Source organism: Gymnodraco acuticeps, unplaced genomic scaffold (genome assembly GCF_902827175.1).
Source record: "Gymnodraco acuticeps unplaced genomic scaffold, fGymAcu1.1, whole genome shotgun sequence".
Classification (NCBI taxonomy): domain Eukaryota; kingdom Metazoa; phylum Chordata; class Actinopteri; order Perciformes; family Bathydraconidae; genus Gymnodraco; species Gymnodraco acuticeps.
In genome coordinates this window covers 498,886-524,589 of record NW_022991244.1, presented here as the reverse complement: position 1 = coordinate 524,589, position 25,704 = coordinate 498,886, and the positions used below count along the sequence as shown (strand labels likewise).

At 42.0% G+C, this 25,704-nt stretch overlaps 1 protein-coding gene across 2 annotated transcripts in view; it reads right to left on the bottom strand.

The window, feature by feature from the left end:
• Positions 1 to 25,704, bottom strand: part of ptpra (protein tyrosine phosphatase receptor type A) — a 40,014-nt gene that overhangs the window by 5,944 nt on the left and 8,366 nt on the right. Inside the window, exons 2-20 of one of the 2 annotated variants that reach the window (XM_034239582.1) lie at positions 13,305 to 13,351; positions 12,969 to 13,050; positions 12,441 to 12,872; positions 8,423 to 8,522; positions 8,165 to 8,238; positions 7,627 to 7,763; positions 6,069 to 6,159; positions 5,755 to 5,831; positions 5,630 to 5,666; positions 5,432 to 5,529; positions 4,400 to 4,519; positions 3,137 to 3,303; positions 2,915 to 3,050; positions 2,685 to 2,834; positions 1,972 to 2,065; positions 1,792 to 1,868; positions 1,526 to 1,660; positions 946 to 1,071; positions 73 to 224 (exon numbers count right to left, since the gene is read on the bottom strand). In XM_034239582.1, the coding sequence (XP_034095473.1) occupies positions 73 to 224; positions 946 to 1,071; positions 1,526 to 1,660; positions 1,792 to 1,868; positions 1,972 to 2,065; positions 2,685 to 2,834; positions 2,915 to 3,050; positions 3,137 to 3,303; positions 4,400 to 4,519; positions 5,432 to 5,529; positions 5,630 to 5,666; positions 5,755 to 5,831; positions 6,069 to 6,159; positions 7,627 to 7,763; positions 8,165 to 8,238; positions 8,423 to 8,522; positions 12,441 to 12,872; positions 12,969 to 13,050; positions 13,305 to 13,325 (2,306 nt within the window). In that variant the 5' untranslated portion in view covers positions 13,326 to 13,351. The remainder of the gene's footprint in view (positions 1 to 72; positions 225 to 945; positions 1,072 to 1,525; positions 1,661 to 1,791; positions 1,869 to 1,971; positions 2,066 to 2,684; positions 2,835 to 2,914; positions 3,051 to 3,136; positions 3,304 to 4,399; positions 4,520 to 5,431; positions 5,530 to 5,629; positions 5,667 to 5,754; positions 5,832 to 6,068; positions 6,160 to 7,626; positions 7,764 to 8,164; positions 8,239 to 8,422; positions 8,523 to 12,440; positions 12,873 to 12,968; positions 13,051 to 13,304; positions 13,352 to 25,704) is intronic. The other variant, XM_034239583.1, reaches the window with a different exon arrangement.

Below are 25,704 nucleotides of genomic sequence, written 5' to 3'. Positions count from 1 at the left end.
GTGTGTGTGTGTGTGTGTGTGTGTGTGTGTGTGTGTGTGTGTGTGTGTGTGTGTGTGTGTGTGTGTGTTTACCTGCAGTGCACAGTTATGGGATGGTTGCCAGACTGCTGCTGCTGCTTCTGCACCGCAGCAATTATGTTGATCATGCCTTTCCCGTCCGCGGGGATGCCCACCTCCGGCCAGCCGTGGAAATGGAACTGACGCACCGCTCGAGCCTTGTTCTCCTGTAAGAACAGACGAGGAAATAAAAGAAGAGATAAGTAGCTTTATTTCCACAATGCTCTGCGTACATATGCGAGACAAACTGAAATGCATTCAGTCCTTTGGGAACCTCTGGGTTTTCCAATGTGTTTTCCAAACTCCTCATTTGGGGGGTTTTTCGGCCTGGAATTTGACCCGAAGTTCGCGAAAAGAATTAGGATTTTCTGACGGATTCTTCTTCTCTCTCTCACAGGAATTTAGCATTTACGCTTACACCCTGTTGAATCAGCCAACAGGCCATTTCATCCCTTCAATTGCTTGAATATTTTGATATTAACATCGTAATCGTGGTTAATTGAATACAAATGATCTCAGATAGTTTAAAGTAATTCAATTTGCCAAAAGATATGGTTATCATAGCCTGTACAATCCAAATCTTGATTAAATAAAAGCTCTGTATAGTTCATGCTTCCTTTTCCCACAACAGTTAAGGAAAAAAAAATCAAATGTATAATCCATCCACTTTGAACAATAACTTGAATAACAATCTCAATGTAAGGAATATACATAATTTGTGATGCAAAACAAAACTGTGCAGAAAACAAAGCGTTAGTGTTGCAAAGATTGTGGCATCATGGTATTCAGGGCTTCAGACTACAGCATTCAAACATGTCTGCCCTCTGTTAGAACCTGCATTGTGTTTGTATTTGGAGCGTTTGCTTGCTCCACGGAGTCCCTCCTTACCCTGCTGTTGGTGACCACGAGGTCCCTCACTGTGTAGCTCTCGCTCTCCTCCTCCCTTTTAATCTCAATGGAGATGTCCCCATAGACCACCGCTCCATCGTTGGGCCAGTACTGAGCACATTTCTCCTGCAGAAACCAAAACACAGAGGGTCAAATCACCACACCTAACGACATGCTAAGATGTCTAAAACCCTACATTTTCAATCCTCAAGATGTATCAATATAAACTATTACTCGAATGACATCAACCATTAACTACATGAGTAAATAGTCTACTTTGTTTTCTAGAAATAACTTCTTAATGCTCAATTTGAATTATCTAGACTCTTTGTTGTTGCATTAAACCATTGAGTCCCTCATATTTCAAATGTTCTTCAAACTAGGGACCCATTAACGCTCAAGACATATTTTTCAGCGTATTACTATGTTACACAAGTCCGGTGTCGTCAAGTCAGTGTTGAGTAAATGATCTAATATCAATATTCTATTTTCAGCCTGCTATTGACCCGATATCTAATACCAGTGTTTGTATCTGCACACACGCACACACACACACACACACACACACACAAACACACACCTGGCCTCTCTCCTCCAGCTCAGTGAGCATGACTATGGAGCAGCTCCTCCACTCCCAGATCATCCTCCAGAAGTCCTCCGTGGTGTGCTGCAGGGGGCCCTGGCTCGCTATGTAGGAGTCCTTCTGACGGTAGCCCTGTGACCATATGCAGGAACAGACAGGAAGTGATGTCCAGGGGGGAGGGAGGGAGGGAAGAAGGAAGGCAGACTTTAAACACCCGATCGATTGCTTGCATTAATGAAATGATCAGGAGCTTTTACACTCACGTCTACGAAAGAGGCGTTCACGTAGTCGGTGTTCTCCTCTCCGCGCTTCACTGGGATTATCACTCTGTTGAATTCATCTGTTGGAAGGAGGAACATTAACACAGGGGCTATACAACTGTCTTTTCATCATGGCTTTCATCACTGCGTGTAGCCACACTAATAAACACATAGACCACTCACATGGAATGATCTGCAGGACTCTGTTCTTCTTCATGTTGGCCGGCAGGTTGCCTGTTCTCATTTTATCATTCTGGATCTTGATTGATGTCAGCTTCTAGAAAGAAGAGATAACTTGAAGTCCCCCTCCAGATATGTTTTAAAGTACCATAATGTCTTTGCTGTGATTAATGTATATGTTGAAACATGGTTTTCCAACAAAAAAAGTAGAAAACAAACTCTGAAAAGGGTCTGGAAGCACATCTAATATGTTTTCAAAATCGCCAACTAGAAGACATATCAGCAAGGTAAGAGTAGTGAGCATCTGTAATTCGTTTTAAGCATTTTTCAGCTTATTGGCTTGTCACTGCCACTGACTGACATTGCTCCAGGGTCTGGTTTACATCCAAACAGTCAATTTCTCTAATGCTTACCCTCCCTCTCTTTACCAACAAGTCTGGGCTGCGCTCAAGTTCTCAGCCTTTGCAGTTATTTGCATATTTGACAGCAATAAGCTTTCAAGTTGAATATCAGATTTTAGGGCAGACATCTCCACCCACAGTAGAATAATGTGAAAACACCTTTCTTGTGACAAATTGTACACAGATACAAGCCATGTTAGTGGACATAAACATTAGAAAAATACAGTTTTGAGTCAAAAGGATCTCTAATGCCTGGGACAGTAGCAGTTAAGATATTTCGTTTTTGTTCGAGTGCTATGAAAACATCACACGCACCTTGAATTCAGCCTCCAGCCCGCTGCAGCCAGCTCCAGGAGCGGGGGCGTAGAGTTTGGCCAGATGGGACTCCAGAGAAGTCACCTCCAGCTCCGTGTCTCCGTACAGGTAGTGCTCTAACAACGCCTGGAAGATGAACACGTACTGCATCTGTGGGGCGGAGGAAGAAGACGTGAGGAACAAGTGGAAAACATGGCTCTGAAAACACTGGGAGAGACCATGTGACTCACATCAGTCTGCACCATCTGGCAGCGCTGGGCTCTGATCCTGGTGACGAAGCCGAACACATCCACCTTCCTCTCGGTGTTCATCATGTCCAACATTGCATCGATCACAATGAAGGTTCCTGTCCGCCCCACGCCCGCACTGACACACAGAAATATGAAGCAATTAAACAAAAACACACACAACCAAACCAGGAGAAGTGAGAGTGTAAGCTGAGCTGCACTCACCTACAGTGGACCACAATGGCCCCAGCATACGTAGGGTTATAATTCTTGACTTTCTTGAGGAACTTGAGCATGCCGATGGGGGTGAAGGGCACCCCGAAGTCTGGCCAGCTGGTGAAGTGGAACTGGGTGACGAGCCTCTGAGGCTTCTTACCAGACACGTCCCCCACCTGAGAGACAAGTAAAACCAGGTTATAGACGGAGCCACGGCACAGTGAGTGTCATCTAAACTTAAATGTATTTTTAGCCTGCAGTGTGTGATCAAAAGATGTTTGTAGACACAAGCAACACTAGTGTTTCCTGTGTGTGTGTGCAGGGTAAACACAGAATTAAACATAATATATCCTGGTACCAACAAAGTCAGGTTTCCCACACATAGACTTTACTTGGGCGGGCTGCCCAGGTATATTAACGGCCGCCCAAGTATATTTCACGACCCATTTAGGTTTTTTCTTTATTTAGTTTTTTCGTCTGCGACCATGTTCGATTAACTTGTGGACAATGATCCCTCACTCTACGCCTCCTGTACCCAGTCCCGGACTGGCCATCGGGAGGACCGGGGGGGTTTCCCGATGGCCTGTTAAAAGATGGACTTTTATGAATCCCTCGTGGGGAAATTGTTTCTCTGCATTTGACCCATCCTAGTAGGAGCAGTGTGCTGCCATTTTGAACGGCGCCCGGGGAGCAGTGTAGGGAACGGTGCCTTGCTCAGGGACACCTTGGTAGCATTTGGTCTTGCCGGGAATTGAACTGGTGACCTTCCAGTTGCCAAGCCAACTCCCTACCAACTTCGCGACCACCGCCCTTAAGTGGCCTGCCTCACACAGGGTGACTGGCTGTCTACATGATGTGGCCTGCCGACATGGCCACTGTCATACAGATCATAAATCAAAGCCCTTGATTGGTCTCTGTGTGTCATTCAAGCTCGGGATAACCTCAGCTCAGGTGAGGTAAAGGACTCTCTGAGTGTTTAGATAGTTAACTTAGTCTAAGTTCTCAGTGGGTCTCAAACGGTTTGGTCACCATTTATGTAAACACATATTTCCATTTGAGGGGGTAGTGATTAGTCAAATATGCACGAATAATTTAAAAAAAGTTAACTAGGTGAAAAAAGGTAAGATACACTTTTAAAACTTGTTGAGAGCTAAAACTAGTCTTTGCTACCGCCTCAAAGAGGAGCAGGGGGAGAGGAGGGAGACAGGAGAGGCTGATTCAGGAGCACAGACAAGCATATTTCAGATCTGTGGGAAACACTGAAAGTATTACCTGCTGGATGCAGAACTTGCGGATGGTGTAGTCCACCAGAACCATCTGGTCCTCGACAGACACGCGGATGTTCCCGTATGTCCAACAGCCCTGGTCCGGCCAGTACTGGGCACACTTACACTGAAACACAGAGAGAAAGATAGAAAATTGAGCAAATCAAGCCTCAACTTATTCAGTAATGGGAAACGTATACAATTGAGATTCAAATGAACTAGGCTGTGTCTATGACAGAATGTGTTTAGTACAATATCTAGAGAGGTTAAAAGGGAGAGTATTTATCTTGATTGTTTTGACGTGATGAAGAGATGTCTGCCTTCTTCAATATAATGGCACTAGTTGGCCCTCTACTTACAGTGATCAAAGCGCCAAAAAAAAACACTCAAGGCTAAAGTCTCTTTCCAAAAATCATAACCGGTTTACTCAAGATAATCCACATATCTTGTTGTGGGCAAATCATTTAAGTAACTATTTTGTGTCATGATGTCTGGAAAGAGACAATGCTCTTCAAACATGTTTGGTTTGCCATCTAGATCCATTGTACTTGAGAAAAGGCAGACATCACGACCCATATCTCCAGGACAAAAACAATCTAGATAAATAGCACTAAAGGTCATTTTGGGTTATCTGTCCCTTTAAGGCGACTCATGACTTGAAGACTAGTTATGCTTGCCCTCACATAAGAATTTCAGAATCAGTTTTATTACCAAGTAGGTTTACACATACAAGGAATTTGCATTAGTTTAAGTGTTGCATACAGAGACACAGAAAGAATACGTAACCAACAATTTAAATAAGAAAATAGTACGATTATAAAAAGCTAAAACTAATGAAACAGATGAAAAAAAAGACAATCTTTTCCCACAAAATATAGTTCTGTGAACATACATAGAGGTTTCAAAAAGGTGCGCAGATTAACATACTTTACAGATAAAAAAATGTACGTTGCAAATAAAGACACGTATACATATATGGTGTCTTTAGAAGCTGTTGTATGATCTTATAAAACACACATCATCCCTCCCGCTCTCCTACCTCTTTTCTCTCCTTTAGATTGGTCACCATGACGATGGTGGCTGTGTTCTGCTCCCAGATCATCCGCCAGTAGTCGTTCACCGTTTCCTCCTTTGGCCCTGAGAGACAGAAATGGATGCAGAAACTCAGAGGATACATCAGGTAGTTTGTTTGCGAAATAAACCACAGCAGCCATTGAAGGCACAATCCTGTCCTTACCTTGAGCTGCAATAAACTTATTCTTCTCTTGGTAACCCTGCAACAGAGAGAGTGAAACATGAGGGATTAGGATGCACCACAAAATAGTTAGAGCAGAATTGACTCCTGAATATGCTTGTACAAACATTTATAAAGGAGGCGTTGATGAAGTCAGAGTCCGGGACCCCCTCTAGAGACGAGAGATGCACCCTGGAGTGATCGTCTGGGGGAGGAAGAAGCAGACGTAGTGAGAACAAGAAAATACAGAAAAGATGGAGCAATGAGAGAGCTGGACTTTAAATAACAGTTACTGCACATAAACACAACGCAGTAAATCACATTGTAATGATTGCCATCTGTCAACTGGACTGATAAATGCTTCTGAAAGCTTGAAACAGCAGACATGATTTCAGAGTGCAGCTTTATTAATGCCAGTGAGTGTCACAGTGTTGTCGCTCACATGGCAGGATGTTGACGTATCTGTTCTTTTCTTTATTCTCTTCCTTGGAAGCAGCGTCGACTGATGCCTGGATCGGGCAGACTGGCAGCGACTGAACAGAAACAATTAAATACATTCAGATAAGGGAGGAGGAGCAGACAGAGGATATCCGTTTTTCATTTCTCTCTGTGTGACCCTGCACAGCCGGGACTGTTGTCTGTATCTGTCCGACATATACATACAGATCAATGTTTTTTGTGTGAATGTGCTGCAGCAATAGGCTTATTATCTGAAACATGCAATTCAGTGAGATCTAATCATTTGGTTTAATAACATCTTGGAATCACCTTTACTTGACTTTGCTTTAATATATTTTGAATGTTAACATCTTGATTAAGTGTATTCTGACAATAAGCAACTTTTGTGAAGTTAGCTATCTCTTACAACTGTTATTAATTACTTAACCTGTTTTAGCGATAATTTTGGCAAACTATTTTAAGCATTACTTTTGCTAATTATTCAAAACAAAGTTTAATGTAATGTCTAAACTGTTTATCCATATTTCTGGGCTGACATGTTCAGTTGTTTATATTATTATAATTATTTAAAAAGTGTATCAGTTACTTTTGGTTATTTTACTTGATTGTAAATCCTCCTCTAGCTAATAAATCAAATCAAGTTTTATTTATATAGCACATTTATAAACGATTTTTGGTCGAGCCAAAGTGCTGTACATATAATAAAAATAGCCTACAGTAGAGACACTTTACAGCAAATACAACAGCACAGATTGTTCAGAATATCAGTATGAGAAAAACAACACCCTCTATCCTTAGACCCTCACATCGTACAAGGAAACACTTCCAGAGAAAACCCACAGTTTAAAGGGAACATGGGAGAAACCTCAGGGAGAGCAACAGAGGAGGGATCCCTCTCCCAGGACGGACAGACGTGCAATAGATGCCGTGTGTAAATCGAAGAGATAATACATTTTACAGCATATAGACCGAATGTTAGGAAATGCATGTGTCTGTAATAAGAAGATGAATCCACGAGGATGTCAGCTACAATCCTGAGGAAGCCATCAGGGAAGCAGCATGGCGAGACCCAAGGCAGGACCGCAGGTTCAGCCACGAATAATAGTTTGAATCAATAATCAATTTCTTTAAACTAACTATTTCAACTGCTCTGCTGGCTCGCTAATCAAGTTGCTTTATGCTTAAAATATATATTAAAAATAAATGACATTCAATTTGTCTAGATTCGATCAATTACTTAAAATATTCAAACTTTAAATGTCAACTGTTTATCTGTTTAACTTGTCTGCTGGCTTGCCAACTAAGTTTTGATGCCCTAAAAATCTAATTAGCAAAGCTTCTCTGCAGTTTTTGCAGATACCCCCTACCCGACTACAGTAACCCCTGGCAGGGACTCTCTCTTAATTAGTACACGGATATGTGTAAAAGGTGATTATCAGGCTAGTGTTATCAGAGGGTGTGTGTGTGTGTGTGTGTGTGTGTGTGTGTGTGTGTGTGTGTGTGTGTGTGTGTGTGTGTGTGTGTGTGTGTGTGTGGCGTACATTAAACTCCTCCCTGAAGAGCTTGTTGTCATCGGCCATGCGACGATTCATGTCTTCCTCAAGTTTGTCAACATGAAGGGGCGGGTACTTCCTGTTTGTGCTGGGGGAGCGGGCCAATAGCGGGACGCTCTGGAGTTCTGTGCCGGCGGGCAGGAAGGGAGGAGGCAGGAGGTGAGGAGAGGAAGCATTTGAGGGGGGGATGAGAGACAGGTGGAGATAAAGAGAAAGGGGGTGAGATGCATTACATCAAGTTACTTCATCATGTGGGTGTCTGGTCTAAAGATGGCCACCAGAGGGTGGTGTGGTTCAACACTGAGAGGGAGCAGACAGCAGCCCTGATGGTTAGGTAATCACAGCGAACAAAAGACGCCGACATGTTATCTTTAGCAAGAAAATCAATCAAGTCTTATCAGAAACTAGTCAGGGGAGCAAGTTTGGTCAAGTCGGCGGTACATATTTGCACAAAACTAACCAATAAATGCTCAGTGACAAACATCTGCAGACACATACAAAGCACACGGTAATGCACGTGATTTACCTGTTTCATCTGATCTACCATTGGTCAGTCTGAAGGAGTTCGAATGGCTTCCCGCCTGCTTGTACTTCTTAAACCTGTCGATCATCACACATCATATTAATAGACACACACACACACACACTATATCTTACACACACATTGCTTTCAAGCCTCACAGCTGAATGCCAATCAGTCATTGCCATGGTAACAGGAGCACCTTAGGCCTTCGCCACAGGTCTGCAGCTTGTGTGCAGTCAGTGTGTAAGATCATCCACCAACCTGAGCATGTAGAGGATGATGATGATGAAGATGATAACCAGCAGGGAGGACAGGGCCACCATGACGGCTATGATGGGCATGTCATCAGACTGGTTGTTATCTACAGCAGACACGGAGAGAAGGCGAAGGGAGAATAAATGGCTTGTACAATGCTGCTTTTGATTACAAAAAAACTCAATTAAAAAGGGTGTTTCGATACTCGAGGCGAGTCAGTGTTTTGGTTCGACACAGATGCCAAATTATTTTGCCATTACCAAATGATTCTCTTATCACAATATTCCACACGAGTGGCTAAATGTTGATGTTGCATTAGTTAAACGATAGTTTTATAAAGAAATGATTAAATATAAACAGAACATAGACAAGTCATTTAACTACAATTTTACTGTTTTTATAAATATGCGCAAAAGTCACTGAAGCAGCCAGGAAAGAGTCCAGCATACTGTATGAAACCTCAGCAGAACAAGAGACAACTTGTTCATTAGTGAACTTAAAAAAGGTGCCGTTTTGTGAATTTTGCTAGAATTTGATCAGAGCAAAGCTAGCATGTTGCACATGTTCAGTTGCTATGCTAAGCTAGGCAAAAAGAGCTGCTGGTGTGGCTTTATGTTTAATGCAACATATAGCTAAAGGGATTTTATTATGGGTTACATTTTAAAAGTCGTACACAAGACAGATTTACAACTTGGTTACATGTTAGAAGCGAGTAAAGACAACTAGGCGAGGTTATAAAGTGATCTTTGCCTCTTATAACCCCAGCTGCAGCGCTCCTTTCCACAAAGGTTATCCATGTTAATATTTCATTGACTTTCCGAAGAAAAGGAAACACAAATGGACATGTGAAGTCCTTTTTGAGTGAACAGATAAATCACAGTTTAACCGGGGGGGGGTTGACCCTCGGCTTCTATAAATGGTTATACCAAAGATGACAGCAGACACAGGGCAGCCGTAAAAGCAATGCTAGAATATATGGGATGTTTGTGGTGGATCCTGTATGAATAATTCAGAGTGTAAATATTTCACACTTTCAGAAAAGCATGTGGTGCTGCTGTCTGGTGAAAAAGCACCGTGGTCACACAGGCTTAACACTACAAATTAAATATTACATGGGCCGAGTTATCTATTCTTTGTGAAGCCTGCTGTGGATTACAATAGCTGACCAATTTGTATATGTTTCCACCATACACGTGAGTTGAAGATAATCCTATATTCTTCCTGGTGACATTTCACTGCTGCAGTTAACACAAAAGACATGAGATTGGCCTGGACAACAACAGGAGTTTGGTGCACAAAAAGCTGGCCCCTGTGTGCGTGCTGATGCCTGGCCTGTAAGACACACAACAAAAGAAGAGATATTTCTAGAAAACTGCACCGTGGTGGTGACAATGCAATGACTAAATCAGCTGTTCCATGGGCGGACTCACAATTCAAGAAAGCTCTTAACGCTACACACAAAATGTGCTGCAAAGAATGCATCATTCCACTTCATGCTCCATGTGCACTTTCTGGGGGAAAGTAGTTTGGAACGCCGCCCAGTTTTGTTGCATTTTCAGGCAGAATTCCCAGGACTTTTCAGCGTTCACGCTCGGACAATGTGTACATTGAACAGAGCAGGAGCACAACAACAGGCGGTGGGTATCATGTGGAAGTGGAATCGACACAGCCTTGACGGATCTAGGGCCATCTAGAACAGCTCTCCATACAAGGCAGCCAATGGGGGGACAATAGACAATAACACCTAGGAAACATGAAGTGATTATGATAAATAATGGACAGACAATATTAACAGTGCTCATCTGTGAATGTTGACAAGTCAGACATGTTTTGCTCTGCCAACAATAAATGATGCGTCACTTATGTTTGGTTAGGTCGGAGCTATAGAATATTAAAAAAACACATCTTAGCCGTTCTTACCATTAGGTGTGCATAAACTACAGGTTAGTCTTATTTAACAAAAATGTTAACTATTTATCATATTATCAGTATTAGCCACAAGGTAATTATCATCTATTGAATAAATCATATACAACAGACAGCGGGATAACTCAGAACATACCTGCTGTTTTTGTACTGGATGATGAAAAACATTCTCCAAACCAACCTGTCACATCGGGTAGTGATTTGCGTATTTCTTTACAATCACGTAATGAATAATGAATGTAAAAGCAAAGTTGTGGGTCATGTTTCACTCACAGGGATGGTCAGTATCCCAACATAAAGCTGGAAGAATGTTTTTTTGCTTCACTGTTTGAATAACTAATTTCTTAATGCTCTTAATGTCTTTTATTTTTGTAAAGCACTTTGAGTCGCTTGTATTGAAAGGTGCAATATGCCTTGCCTTGTAATGTTAAAACCTAAACTCAAACGCAGCATTTCAGGACTACATAAACATCCTTCTTCAACACGGTTTTAACTTTAAAATAACAGCTTTTGGCTTTTTGTGTCTCGTTTGGTTTGGTGGATCTTTGATTTATGAGGACGGCTGCTCAAATGCAGGTATGTCACGTCAGGATATTTCCAGCGCTGCTACAAAAGGAGTCTAAAAGCAGGAACGTGTCCATCTATCTAAAATATTAACGGTGGACTCTTGACCAGAAAGCTCAAATGCTTGCTCTTCGTAGCTGCTGCTTCCAGGCTGCATGAATAACACACAGCTAGATGACACGCTTATGTGGTTCTACAGTCCACCATCAATCTGTGATGTTTATATATCCCACTAAGCCTTGTTTCCTTGTTGCTTCCCTTAACCTTTAGAGTTCTTCTGCTTTAGTTAAGCCCTGTTCAATGTAGACGTACAATGTGTCTCGAATGATGTGACGACAAGTGACGGTTCTAAATACATGCTTGAATGCATCCAAAATGTGTTGAGATTTCTAGCTACATTTAGAAGTGACACATAAGCACACATTAAATGACCTCCCAGCCATCTTTATAGTTTGCTCAAAGGAGGAAAAAAGCTCCTTGAGGCGGTTATACACAGCTGATCTGCCAGTGACAAAACACTTGGATAAAAACAACCACTACAAGAAGAGTCAACAAGCTAGTTTGTGTAGTTTTTCCAGCAAACCAAGACAAATCTTATCATGACACAATCCAGAAATACCTGGGTACAACACAACAGCCCTGGTGATTCCCCTCACTTCTCTGAATGACTCTGAACTTAATGTGAGAATGGTAACTGTGTGATTGCAGTACCCACGCCATGGTAAGTGGGAGTGTTTTTTCATTCAAGATAAAGATGAGTCACAGCCTCTCTGATCACAACTCGACATGTCTTTTCGCTTCACGATGTTCTGGTCTATTGAGGCTTAAATTGGTGGATTACTGTCTATCTCTGTGTATATGATTTGTCCCTTTATGATTAGGAAAAGGTGCTGCAGGATTCTAGTCCTCTTACATGTAGTGTTCGATTATAATGGTTTGTGTGCAAAGTGTTGGAGATATTGGTTGTCGACACAAATTCTAAAGCAATGTCTCTTTAAAGAAATCATGACGTGGTTAGTCGAGAAAATCCACAGACTTGTTGTGAATAGTTTCATGCAGGAACTATTTTCTCCTTGCCAAACTGCACATGCCAACTGTATTACAAGCATCTAGTCAAGGACAAGATGCTTGATGTAACATTGAAGATGTAGAAATTAACAAGCTCCTCGTCAACTGAGCTGTTACGTCGGCTAGCTCAGGTGAACTCAGGTGAGTCTCATCCAGATGCATGCTTCCTTCTTCGCAGCGATACATTTAGGAGTGTAGTTCGGTAGAAAGAAAATAGTTCCTAATGAAACTGCTCACAACAAGGTCTGTGGATTATGTCGAGTTAATGTGTCATGATTTATGAGTCATTCAAATGTGTTTTTGATGCACCACAAGCAAACGTCATCTAGAGAAGGCAGACATACTACAATTTTGGGGTAAGCTGTCCCATAAAACCGCTTCAGGGTGGACTTTCCCTCCAGATAAGTCAAGAGTATATTATGTTCTCTCACATTAAATAAACTGAGCACCCTGAATATACACTCACCATGTGGGCTGGTGTCTGAGGTGAACCCCATCCCGGGTTCTGTGGTGGTCTCCGGCTCCAAATTGAATATATCCTCATCGTCATAATCTGGAGTTGGGGTTTCTGGAGGGAAGGCCGTGGTCTCGTTGTCTCCCCCCGCCGGGATGGGAGGAGGGGGGGACTCGATGCTTGGTGGTGCCGCGGGGGCATCGGTTGGAGCCGGAGGTGAGGGGGCGGGGATCGGTAACAGCGCGGTGGCATTCGGACCCGGCAGTTGTACATCCTCCTCACCAGCTGGTGGGCCTGTGGTTGTTGTTATTATTGTTGTCACCGGGATGACTGTGGGGGCGAGCGTTGTGGGTGGGCCTGTGGGGGCTTGTGTGTGTGCCACTGTGAAGTTGAGGGAGGGAGCGGCAGGGGGGTCTGTGGGTTTGGCAGTGATACTTGGAGGACCTGGAAATTATAATGAAGAAAAAAGAAGAACATTTAAGTTTCTTAATTCAATCCTTGCAATTGTGAGTAAAGGGATTTCAGATAAGTGGTTCTTACTTGTGATGGGGACATGATCCTGGGCTGAGGCCCCGAGGGCGAGAGCGAGCAGCAGGAGCAGGGGACACACACCCATTCTGCCCTACATGGAGGGTGAACAACAAAAGGGACAAGAGGGTCAGACACAGGAACAAATCTCATTAAGTTCAATAACACTGGCTACCAAGGCCATGTCGTGTTGTTATGATGGAGTCAGGATTTATGTGCTTTATAATCCCCTATGTATTTATTCAATTCTTCAATCCTAATCCCACATGCTCATTTTAGGAAGGTAATACTCATTTGAAATGAAATACTTGCATAACATTAGCCTGTGTGTGACGAATGCTGGTTTACCTGAAGAAGCGAAGTTGGCATCAATCACTCATTCGCCCAGCGGGGTCCTAGAAGAAAAACAGAAGACGTCATTATTTTGTTTTGACAGTCTGAAAATATATGATTTATTTACTAAATCCTATCTGAATATTTTTGCAAGATCAGTATCAAGATGAATAATGTTGGACAGCTTTATTTTGAGACACAGACAGAAATATGAGGCCTGTTCAGAAACTAAAAATGTTAGTATGCCAAGTATTTTCCCTAAAAAAATTATTAATATCATCTGGCAACTTCTAGAAGAATCATGCCATGCTCATATGCCCATAAGATGTTTTTATTTTAAAAAATTGTTTAAATTAATTTAAAGTTTATTTAAAACTTAAAGGAGACCTATCATGCTATATTTGAATAATATATTGTAGGGCCATACCTATATAAAAAGGTATATGTATATGTTTTCTTTTTCAAAATACCAAACAGATCATGCATTTTAGCCATTCCTCATTTCGCTCTATTTTGCTCTCCTCCCCCCTGTCTTTGCTGCAGCTGATCTCGCCCCCCTGCAAAGGAGGGGGCCGAGTTAGAGAAGCATGTTACCATGCTGTTACCATGCCACGGCAACCTCTCATTCCCCTGATAGGTGGAGAGTTGCCCATATAGGCGGAGCTCCTCGTCACTGATGTCAGACTATTTTCAAATCTGGATCAGTCTGTATCAGATCCGTTAAAGCCCCGTTTTTAGAGATTTGGGTATGGAGGAAAAGAGAGAGGGTTGTGTTTTCTCGAGTCACATATTTTTGGACTTGAGACTTGCTTGACTAACATTGATAAAAGACTTGACTTGGTATTCATGACTTGAGACTTTACTTAAGCTTGAGACAGCTGACTTGAAAGGACTTGACTTTTTTTAATTAAATATTTTCGTTTTTGTATTGAGATATTACATTTAGTTTTTTCGAAACGTGATTGTGTGATTATAGCGCTGTGCGCGCAAACCTGGCAACCCACTAGACGGCAGGAGTGTCAGTTAACATGGCAGCTGCTAGCGTTACTCCAAAAATAGTCAAGTTTGGATTCAAGGATTATTTTGTCGATGACGGTAATCAGAAGAGAACAGCGGTATGCAGGGTCTGCAGCATAAAGATCAGGGACACGACCACCACAACATCCAACTTAATTCGTCACTAAAAAAAACCGACAGAGAAAGGTGCGTGCATGTGTTGTGTTAGCTAGAAAGCTAACGTTAAGTTTAAGCTACGTCAGACTTGGTTTCAAATCGATTAAGCAAAGAGAAGACAAAATGGTAAATGAACACTAGAATCGGCAAGGGATTCATTTTTGACTAACCCTGATACTGACGGGCTGCCAGGAGAGGGAGAGAGAGGAAAAGAGATGCCTCGTTTATTTCCCCTGTGTTATCAGAAGTTACTGTAAACTTTTGAATAATGTATCTACTTTTAGTAGTTTGTTTAAATGTTTTAATTATGTTGTTTTTGTTTGTAGAAGTGCATCATTCCTTGATTTATTGTAAAAATGAATCTGAACTTTTTGATCTGTTATGATGATAAACTGAAGCAATTTCAAAATGAACCCAATTAAGTGAGTTTGAAATCGTCCTACTTAAAGGAAATTATGAAGAGGAACAAGTTAAATGATTTGAAAATTATATCTATGTAGGTGCTGACGCTGTTGGCGGTTCTAGTATTAGCAGACATTTAAATTAAATATAGTGTAATGGCAAATGCCATATATGATTTTCTTACCTGGAATTCTGCCTTTTTGAACAGACTTTTTTAGTCCTAGCTATATTGTCTGCAGTTCTAGGGTTAATATGAATCTAATATGATTGTCATCGGTCTAAATTAGATTTCAAATGATTAACTGTGTATGTAATGAAGATCATAGTGTGGGTTGAATCCATTTTCATAACCACTGTCTTTTAACTGATTTAAATGCGGAAACTGGGCTTATTCATCAGAATTTTGTATGACCTGACTTGACTTGCTTGACCTGAGCAATGACTTGACTTGACCTGCTTAACTCTCACCACAGTGACTTGGGACTTGCTTGATACTTGTAGGTCAAGACTTGAGACTTGCTCATGACTTGCACATGTAGGACTTACTCCCACCTCTGGTGTTTTCTGACACTTGGTGAGTTCCCTGACACACATTCATGTATAAAAGGTACAGGCCCCCTTTAAGGAATCATCTATTGTTTGTAGCCTTTATTTATCCAGGAGAAATCCCATTGAGATCAACAATCTCTTTCTTAAGGGAGACCTGCAGCACATTGGTTATACATGTAAACATCAATACAACAGAAAACAAAATAGGACGTCATACAACATAATTTACAGGGGTACAATTTACAAACCTATTCATAATGACAGGTACCAAGAGTATCAAATATCATTTCATCCAGCCGAGCTTTAAAATGATGCAGGGGAACCAAAATGCTCAGTTTCCATTTTTTTTGCAGAGTGTTCCAAGCTAGAGGAGCTGCGCACATAAAAGCTTTAGTACCTAAATCAGTCCTTTGGCACATGTAATAAAAACACATCCTGGGATCTTAGGCAATAGCTACTTGTGACTCTCTGTGAGATCAGATACAGTGTTTCCCCTAGGTCAGGGGTCGGCAACAGGCGGGGTCCGGATCCGGACCCAGACGGACCCGGACCTATACGGACCTGGATCCGGACCCAGACCTATACGGACCCGGATCTATAATCAATACATTAATAGGGGATTTCAATTTTGACGGGGCGATTCTATTTTAACCGCTGCCGACAGGGGGCGAAAGAGAGGAGTGAACGATACAGGGAGAGAAACACAGAAGAAGAGACGAGACAGCGGCAGAGAGAAGCGGAGAGGAAAGTGAGTGAAGACAATAATTAGCGATACAGGGAGAGAAGCGGAGAGGAGAGTGAACAGGCGTGTTAGCGGCAGACAGGGAGAGACAAATCATTACACATGGTACACTCCAAGAAGAGGAAAATGGACAGTGAGAACAGAGCTTTTAACCCTGAGTGGACTCATTCATGTTCATCCTGCCCACTGGGAGCACAGAGCCAGTGTGTCTCATTAGTTCAGAGACCGTGGCGCTCATTAAAAGTGCCAAAACTCCACTATGAGACAAAACACAAAGTGTTTGACCAAACATTCCCTCTCAAGTCAGAACTGCGGCCACAAGAAATAAGCAGTCTCGGAGCCCGATATGATCAGTCCACCAGGATCAACATTCAAACTAAATATCGTTCCAGGGCAGGCTAACCGAGGCTAACCAATGAGCACCTGCATGTTTATGAGAATGGCCCTGACACCATTTCAGCCCAGATTTACAAACTCCTGGCAGGACAAGCTCAAGCCTCGCACTGAATTAAAAAAAAGTGAGTGAGGGACTGCAATATAAGAGGGAATGAAAGAGAAACTTTAAAACTGTTCAATTGTTATGATGATGTGTAAAGACTGATATTGTTCTATAATCGTCTGAAGCTGTTAAGTCATGATGTGAAACGGTTAACAAAGAAAAAGAAAAACTCAAGCTGCTGCTACACTTTATTGTATTCATCTAAAATTAAGCACTTTTAAGATGCACACATTTTCAAAAGCTATTTTATTTATTTTCTCTATGTTATTTTTAAATGCAGCCCGAGAGGAACATTACACATATCCACAGTATTTACTGTATAGTTCAATGTTAATAGACAATAAATAGTGTTGTTTTTGAATTGTACTTTCTTTATTTGATTGGCAGTCAGTTGTTGATTACATGCAGACGTTGATAAAGCTACAGGCTACTTCAATATATATCACACTAATTCATGAAGCAACTTAGACATTTTGATGTTCCGGACCTTTGCATGGGGACATTTTCTCTAACTGGACCTCGTTGAATTTTAGTAGAGAGAGGAGCTGTGGATTATTGTTATTGATTAATGCATCAGTGTTTCTTAGGGTCAAAAACACTAAACTCATAACTTAAAATGAAAGCGTTTAGTTTATTTAATAAAAGAGCACATGTTCAATGTGAAAAGTGACAGTAGATAGAGATTAGTTGCAATTTGGTGCAATTTAGGGCTGTCAAGTTAACGCGTTAATAACGCAATTTTTTTTTAACGCCACTAATTATTTTTAACGCGATTAACGCATGTGTATTTTTTGTCCTCGGCCGCCCCGTAGTTTCAGAGCGCATCGAGTTTAAAATACCATCTACAAGCTGATGCTGACAGCCCCGCTCCTGCCGCCCGCTTGTGGCAGACCACACTTCCACGCTCACCGGCAGGCACCGACTGGCCATCTGAAGGACCGGGAGGGTGTGTGTATGTGTGGCCCGAGCGAGCGAGAGAGAGACCTTACGTGCATTGTTGTTGTTAGCATCTGGTGCTAGCTAGCTGCGCTAACGGATATAAGGAGCTGTTTCAATGAAAACAGAGGAGCGACATTTCGCCACAACTGCGCCGAGCACTTGACTTTATGCAGGAAGCCAGACAGTGGGACATTGTACGAAAAGTCAGCACACTCAGTGCAACATGATTGCAGCGTACAGGCAGCTCCCGTTCGAGCATATGCCTTGAGACACACACACACACACCACACACACACACACACACACACACACACACACACACACACACACACACACACACACACACACACACACACACACACACACACACACACACACAACACACACACACACACACACACCACACACACACACACACACACACACACACACACACACACACACACACACACACACACACACACACACACACACACACACACCACACACACACACACACACACACACACACACCACACACACACACACACACACACACACACACACACACACACACACACACACACACACACACACACACACACACACACACACACACACACACACACACACACACACACACACACACACACACACACACACACACACACACACACACACACACACACAATTGTATGAGAGGTTCCAGGTTGAATTGAGGCGAATATTTGTAATGTTCAGAGGTTGTTGTGTTTAATATTCATGAGAATATTTGTCATTGTTCAAATGATAATAAACATTAGCATAAAGCATATTTGTCCACTCATATGTTGATCAGAGTATTAAAAACTTGAAAAATATTCCTCTAAGGTACATTTAGAACAGATCAAAAATGTGCGATTAATCGCGATTAAATATTTTAATCGACTGACATTCCTAATATATATATATATATATATATTATATATATATATATATATATTAGGGCCGGGACTCGATTAAAAAAATTAATCTAATTAATTAGAGGCTTTGTAATTAATTAATCGAAATTAATCGCATTTTTAATCACATGTAAATATTTGACCTAAGAACAGTGAGAAGCAATTTTTTTCCCATGGATTTTATTAGGCGCATTCACACCGCAGTACTTTTCCCACAAAGGTTCATGAGAACTTAGTTCATGAGAACTCTTTGAACCTGGGGGAGGATTAGGCAAATGAAGCCGCTGACGTCACTTGTTCTTCTTCTGCTTTGGGTTTACTGGCAGGCCGCAAACCACTTCACGGCGTATACTGCCGCCCAAAGTCCCCGGCCGGAAGTCCCCGGAGTTGGGAACTGGCTTCAGTAGAAGCTGCTGGGAGTCCCAGCAGCTTCTACTGAAGCCTTCCGAGTAAATCGCCAGAACGCCGACACCTCCTCATCTCCACCGCTCCCATGTTTTATTTTGTGTTGCCATAAGTTAGTCTCTCTGCGTTTCTGCGCTGGGCTAATGCTAATAATGCTAATGCGAGGATAATAAAATGGCGGCTTCACAAAACTTTTTGGGAGTTTTACGGGGCGTGGTTTGCAATCCGCCCAGCCAATCAGACATATAGCTCTTTTCCGCACGAAAGTCCCTGCTCTCTAGCAGCTCTCTGCTCTCTAGCAGGGACTTTGGTGGGGGTAAAAAGGTTCTCATGAACTAATTTTAGTACCGGCGCTTTTTGGTGTGAACGCGATAAAAGAGGCTAACGTCCACGCTAGCTTCCACGCTAGCTTCCACGCTAGCTGCTCTATGTTTTGCATTGAGGTGATACTTGAGGCTTGATGTGCTGCGGTGATATGCGAATTCCTTTTTGCATAATTTGCACACAACCGTGCTCTTATCGAAGCTTCCATCCGTCCGTTTTTTAAAACAACATTTCCCACTGTTGTTCACTGTGGTTTGTTGTTGTCTGAAGTCATGAACGTTAGTTGGTGCTCCAGTATAATCGGTACGCCTGAAACTCATCCAGTGAGAAACGTTCCGCGGTGCAAAAATAAGTGCGATTAAAATGCGTTAATTTTTTTAACGCGTTAATTTTTGTGTGATTAATTAATCTTAATTAACGCGTTAAAGTCCCGGCCCTAATATATATATAATATTTTTTTATTTTTTTATAAAAAAAAAAACACCTTCAATTTCTGGGGGGGCGCGGGGCTCCGTTGGCGGGGCTCCGTTGGCGGGGCGCAGCGCCCCTCCAAGACAATGGTAGGGGAAACACTGAGATATATGATGGTAGTCTACCCAACATGGCTTTATAGATGAACATGTACCAATGAGCCTCCGAACAGTAAGTGAAGGCAGACCTGCCCTGGCATACAGGGTACAGTGATGAGTAAGGGCTTTATCAATGGCTATATATTCGTTTCAAAAATGTAAAGAAATACAAATGTTATGTAGTTGATGATCATTTTAATTAAAATAGGATAAATACACACACAAAACTAACAAACAAGAAAACAACAATCACTTAAACAAGTTAAATAAGGACACCAGGTCCAATTTTAGGGATATATGATGGACAGTTGCCTTTAAAAGGTGCCCTACGATACTGTTTTTCATCACTATATTAGAGGTCTCAGATGTATACAAAGCATGTCTCTGAAGTGTTTGTCTGAAACATCAAACAGATCATTGTAGCATCCCATAAACCCCTCTGATCTGACCTCATTCACACCAACGCAACTCCGGTTCAAGCTCCGTGCTAGAGCTTTTCAGGTTTAGAACCGGTTCTTCGGTTTGGCTCCGGATATTTTCAAACCGCCCAGAGTCCATCTGGTGCTGCGTCATCGTTTGCGTCATGATGTAACCGTTTGCGTGCCTGCTTCATAAAGCCAAACCGCGTGGAAACCCCTCACAGCTCACACCGACAACAACAATGGCCGATTGTGCTCCAGCTTCCTCTGTACCTCTTCAGAAGACCAGATTCCCAGTAGGTAGCTGGTCTCTTCAGTGGACCACTGCTGCTTGTTAAGTTTCTCCATCGTTGTGTACAAACTGGATACAACGCTGGGTTTTTGTTCAGGAGTTGATCCCGCCCCTGCCCCCGCCTCGACGTAAGCGTGACGTATGCGGTACTTTTGCTCCAGCCGGACAATTTTTTGGTGCTTGAAACGAACCGGATTCCGGAGCTAAGAGGCTGCTCCGCTGCGGTGTGAACAGGAAAACCCGGTGCTTTTCAAGCTCCAGCTCCGAACCGGCCCTGAAACACCGTTGGTGTGAATTAGGAGTGTTGAAAATAATCGTTTCTACGATGCATTGCGATGCGGACGATTCGGTATCGATGTAGTGACGGAAGATAATCGGTTATAGCGTAGTAACGTTGCTTCCTGATTTTCCGGCCGCGGCTTTACTATAACGTTTTTTTTTTTTGTCACTTTAATATGAAATCGGTCGGTGACGCAGAGATCAGGGAACAGACGTGACAGCGGCACAGCAACACCAAACACGGAGCAGTCTGCTTTATCCACCAACACAAGAACACCAGTCCAGAACCAACAGCAGAAGGACCCGCTCTGAATCACTCCGTGTCGCTGCGGCACAGGGATTTATGTTTTTCAAAAATAATCGCGTTACAATCATGTCAGGTTTTTGGTGGATTTAATTAAGTCTTGGATTGCAAAGTATGAATGTCCTCTAGCAATTTTCAGATGATATATACGTGTGTAAAGTTTGTGAAGGCAGGAGGAAAAAAGCTTCCGCGATCACCGTCTCCTCTCCGTTCCTCCAAACCCCTCCCTGAAAATAATGAGTGACAGGCTGATAGTGACCCGATAGAAACTTTATTATTCACTTAATCACTGAGATATAATGAAGCTAATTTAATCTCATACATTCATGGGATTTATGTAACAGTAAGACGGAGAATGTAAGTGTGCACCCACATGCAGTATTTTTGTTTGTATACGCTATTGTAAATACTCCTGTTGTCTGCTGTGTTCAGACTCAAGTCCTGTGTGTGATGCCACATTCAGGACATTCAGTGTCCTTTTTTTAACAGAAGACCGTTGCTAGAAGCTGCAGCTAGACTGCAGAAGCATTATTTTTTTGTTTTTGAGGATGGAACAACTTCACACACAGATATAGGGAGGCTAGACCTATACAATTCATTTATTTTGGTTTATAAATGAATGTCAAGACATTTATGTTATTGATTTCTGAAGCACTTTCTAAATAATAAAAAGAGAGTTCATATGTATTTACTGCATGTATGCATTGATGAAAAATAAGCCATGTGCAGTAATATAGAAAATTGAGGATGCAACGCATTGGTATGAATCGTGATGCATCGGGATATCGAATTGAATCGAATCGTTGACAGGATAATCGTAATCGAATCGAATCGAATCGTGAGACCAGTGAAGATGCACAGCCCTAGTGTGAATGAGGTATGTTTCAGCCCTGTTTCAAAAGTACTGATTCTCTGTCTGTTACTTTAGATGAAAATAAGGAGCCACTCCCCACGCCCCCCAGCGAGATATTTGGTTAAAAAGAATACAATGGTGCTCTAGGAGGAGATTCAGGTGATAAGGTGGGGGTACCTTGGTTGGTGATTGGCTAATGGTTACACAAGCCAAAACATCGTTATGACATCATAAAGTGGCCAAAATCTGATCAGCTCATTTTCAGACAGGTTTTTATATGAATGGATCACGGTTAGGGTTAGTGAATCTTTTTTCCTGAAACTTTCAGAATCTCTTTACACAGAGGGGACACATGTTAATGTATAAAAGACATGGAAAAGTGGATTTTGCATAATAGGTGACCTTTAAGGCTTTTATGAATAAATAGACCGAGGCCTGTCATGAGTTAATGTTAGAATGAATGGAAATGCAAAGAAAGAAATCCTATTTCTCATACTGAATTCAACCCTATCTCCCACCTTTTCTCTCTCTGCAACATCGCCAACAGTGTTTCATCTTCAAAATGTGTTAAATGTTTAATGTGACTCATTCATCACCAGGAGCATGACCAAAACAGAATTAGTGTTGCATCTTAATTCCTGCAGAAACAGTGAATCAGCATTTAGGAAGCTCTTAACCCTCAGATATATGCGAGAGACAGACGTGGAGAAAGCCTGAAGGCGAATGGGTGGTCATTCTTTCTCATTTTCATTATTTTATGCAATAACCGAGGCAAAGAAGGTTGTTGTCTCCATCACTGAACTGTGATAATCCCTCGACCTAATCCCACGGTCCTGCCCCTGGAATAATCCAGCCGTCTGCTGCCGTTTACAGACACACTTCAGCACCGCAGCTCGACCGCACATAAACTGATGCTTCACATCAGGGATTATTGAATCAGTGGGCAGGGGATAAATTGGGTGCTAAAAGCTCTAATAGTGCCAGTTGCCAATCCTCTGGTGATTTGAACTAAACTCATTCATTGCAGTATTTACACTCTGGTTTCAGCGCTGTTTGGCAATGACTGCAGTCTGAAATGGGGCAACTTATTTTGTCAATGAGGATGCCATTAACCTACAAATCCAATTGTTGTTATCCCTCTCTCACTGACCATTTGGCCAGCGGAGGCTTGCCAGCAAATGCAGGCTAAATGTCTGCTTCCAAAAATCTATTCATGCCTACAGAAACAATAAATACAAAAATCCAGGCGATACAATTCTTAAAAGGTTACCAATGCCTTTGATAATTTGGTTAACTTTATTTTTGGCACAAGGCAGGATGTGCTTCTGTGCCATTTGAAGACATTTTTCTTAAATTTGACAAAAAGGGTCACAAGTGTCCCTAACCTTAACGGCCCGTCTACACTACAGGCGTCGAAAAAGCTTGAAGCTGGGCGTGTCTGAGGCTTGACGATTTTTTGCGAGCAACGCGACCAACAACCAATCACATGAATCTCCCGCCCCCGACATACAAAGCAATAGCAATGTTAAAACGAAGTAAACTGGATATAAAATCCCCAAACAGGCGAAAACCTACCAGTTTCATCCACTGTCTCTGCCACCTCCCTCCATGCCTCGCTCCTCCGGTTTGTATCCCGGTAGATGAACAGAGACTGATCATACAGCACCGGGTGATTCACTACCGCTATAATGAATTTCCCCTCCATTTTTTTGAATATGAGGAAATGACCTGCGTAGTCTCTCCCAGCATACACGCGGTTTGATTGGCTAGCGCTTGTACTGGCAGATTTGCATAAACGGGATTTGATTGGCTGACGCCAGCTTCGAGCAAGCATCGAGCCTCAAAAGTTGAACATTGTTCAACTTTTGACGCCGATAGACGCTCGCGACGCTCGCGATGCTTGCAACGCCTTGCCATGCTACCCACAATGCAGTTCGGCGAAGTTTGAAAATATCCTACGTCACCCCATTCAAATGAATGGGCGAAGCGTTGAAAGCATTTTTTGACGCCTGTAGTGTAGACGGGCCGTAAAGCTTGCTGAAGTTCATTTCTATAGCAGTGGTTCCCAACCTTTTTTCCCAAGAGCCCCCCCAAATGACTCCTGTTGGAAGTTTTACATTTTATTGTAATGTAGAGACAAGGCTTTTAGTGACAATCATGTATTGCCTTACAATTATATGTAAAAAAAAAAAAAAGTAAAAAAAAAAAAAGTCTAAATAATATGATATTTGGCCTCAAATCATCCGAGGCCTGGCGCCCCCCTGCGATCTTTGGGCCCCCCAGGTTGGGAACCACTGGTCTATTAGGCCTGCCCTGAAACCAATTATTATTTTTTCAATACTGATTAATTTGATCAATTAATATAAATAAATATAGATACATTATTGTGGCAGCTCTTATGTCATGCACATGCCAAATAAGTCAAACCTTCACACACACACTTGGATTTGTATTTGTTATTACATATGTTTAAAGGTAAACGTTTACAATTTGAAATTCATATAATATTCATTATTTTAAATTCTACCTGTGAGTGTCAGGAAACCCTTACCTCAACTACCTTTAACCTGCTCATTCAAATAAGTGACTCAGCTATAATGTCAAACTCAGGGGTTGTTTTTGTGTAAATTAGCATTATATGAATTATATATAATATGTATTCACCTTCAATTTGAAATGATGGTTTAAGGTAGGCATGATCACATCCTCAAGCTTTTTTTTTGTTGCTAACCTTTTCTTCATAAAGCATGACTCATTGTTTCTGCATGCCACCCTGGGAGGCTGGATGACGTGTCGGTGTAAGTGACATAAGCCGGTGCTGTTGCTAGCCTTCACTTCACAGATGCTGCAGGAGCCCGAGAGCTTTTTATCTAGAGACTGTAGACCCCGAAGAACAACTCCCCGGAGACACGTCTTAATGTGTTTTGGGCCTCCTGAGAAGCAGCAGCTATCCAGTGTGTGTGTGTTTGTTTGTGTGTGTATGTGCACGCAATTCTCTTTTCAACAGACTTGTGTTGGTGGAGGAAATCATTAATTTAATAGTTACTCGGCAAGTGCTTCTATTTGTGCCACTTTTAAGTTTTCTGCTGTCAGAGCTCTCTATTAAAAAGAGACAGTTGGTGTAACTCACACTAAAATAATGGAAGCTGCAGGAGATATCCCAAAGAAACCATTTCCAGTTATTTGGTCGGAGCATTTACATTATTATACAAGAAAAAACCAGTTCAAGTGATACACTCTGGTTTAGCATCCTGATCAGAACTAATAATCTTCCACATGGGTTGTGGATGGTTAATACAGTTTCGTTGTACGGACAAGATATCTTTCTTCTCAAAAGAATAAATACATGCTTAGTTTTCTATTATCATGTTTTAAGCCTGTTTTCTTTCACTGCAGCCTCCCGCTAGACGTAGTGAAACAGTCAAGTAAAAAGGAGATCAAATATCGAACAGTTTCATCATGTTATTCCCTGCAGAGGAAACATGTACATGCCCATCTATTAGCGAACGCAAGTACTTTAAATAAAAAGTTAGTCATGCCGCTCACGCTCTCCTGACTTTTGGCTTGTGTTGTGCAACCATGTGAATATTTCTCAGACAACGAAGAGCACACAGAGCAATCCACGGGGAGAAGCTGCCCAATGGCAAAGTGCTAAACTGCAACAACAAGATTCTGACGAGCAACCAAAATCAATAGTTTGACTGCAGGGAATAAAAACACAGAAATGTGCTTCCTCTTTGATGATA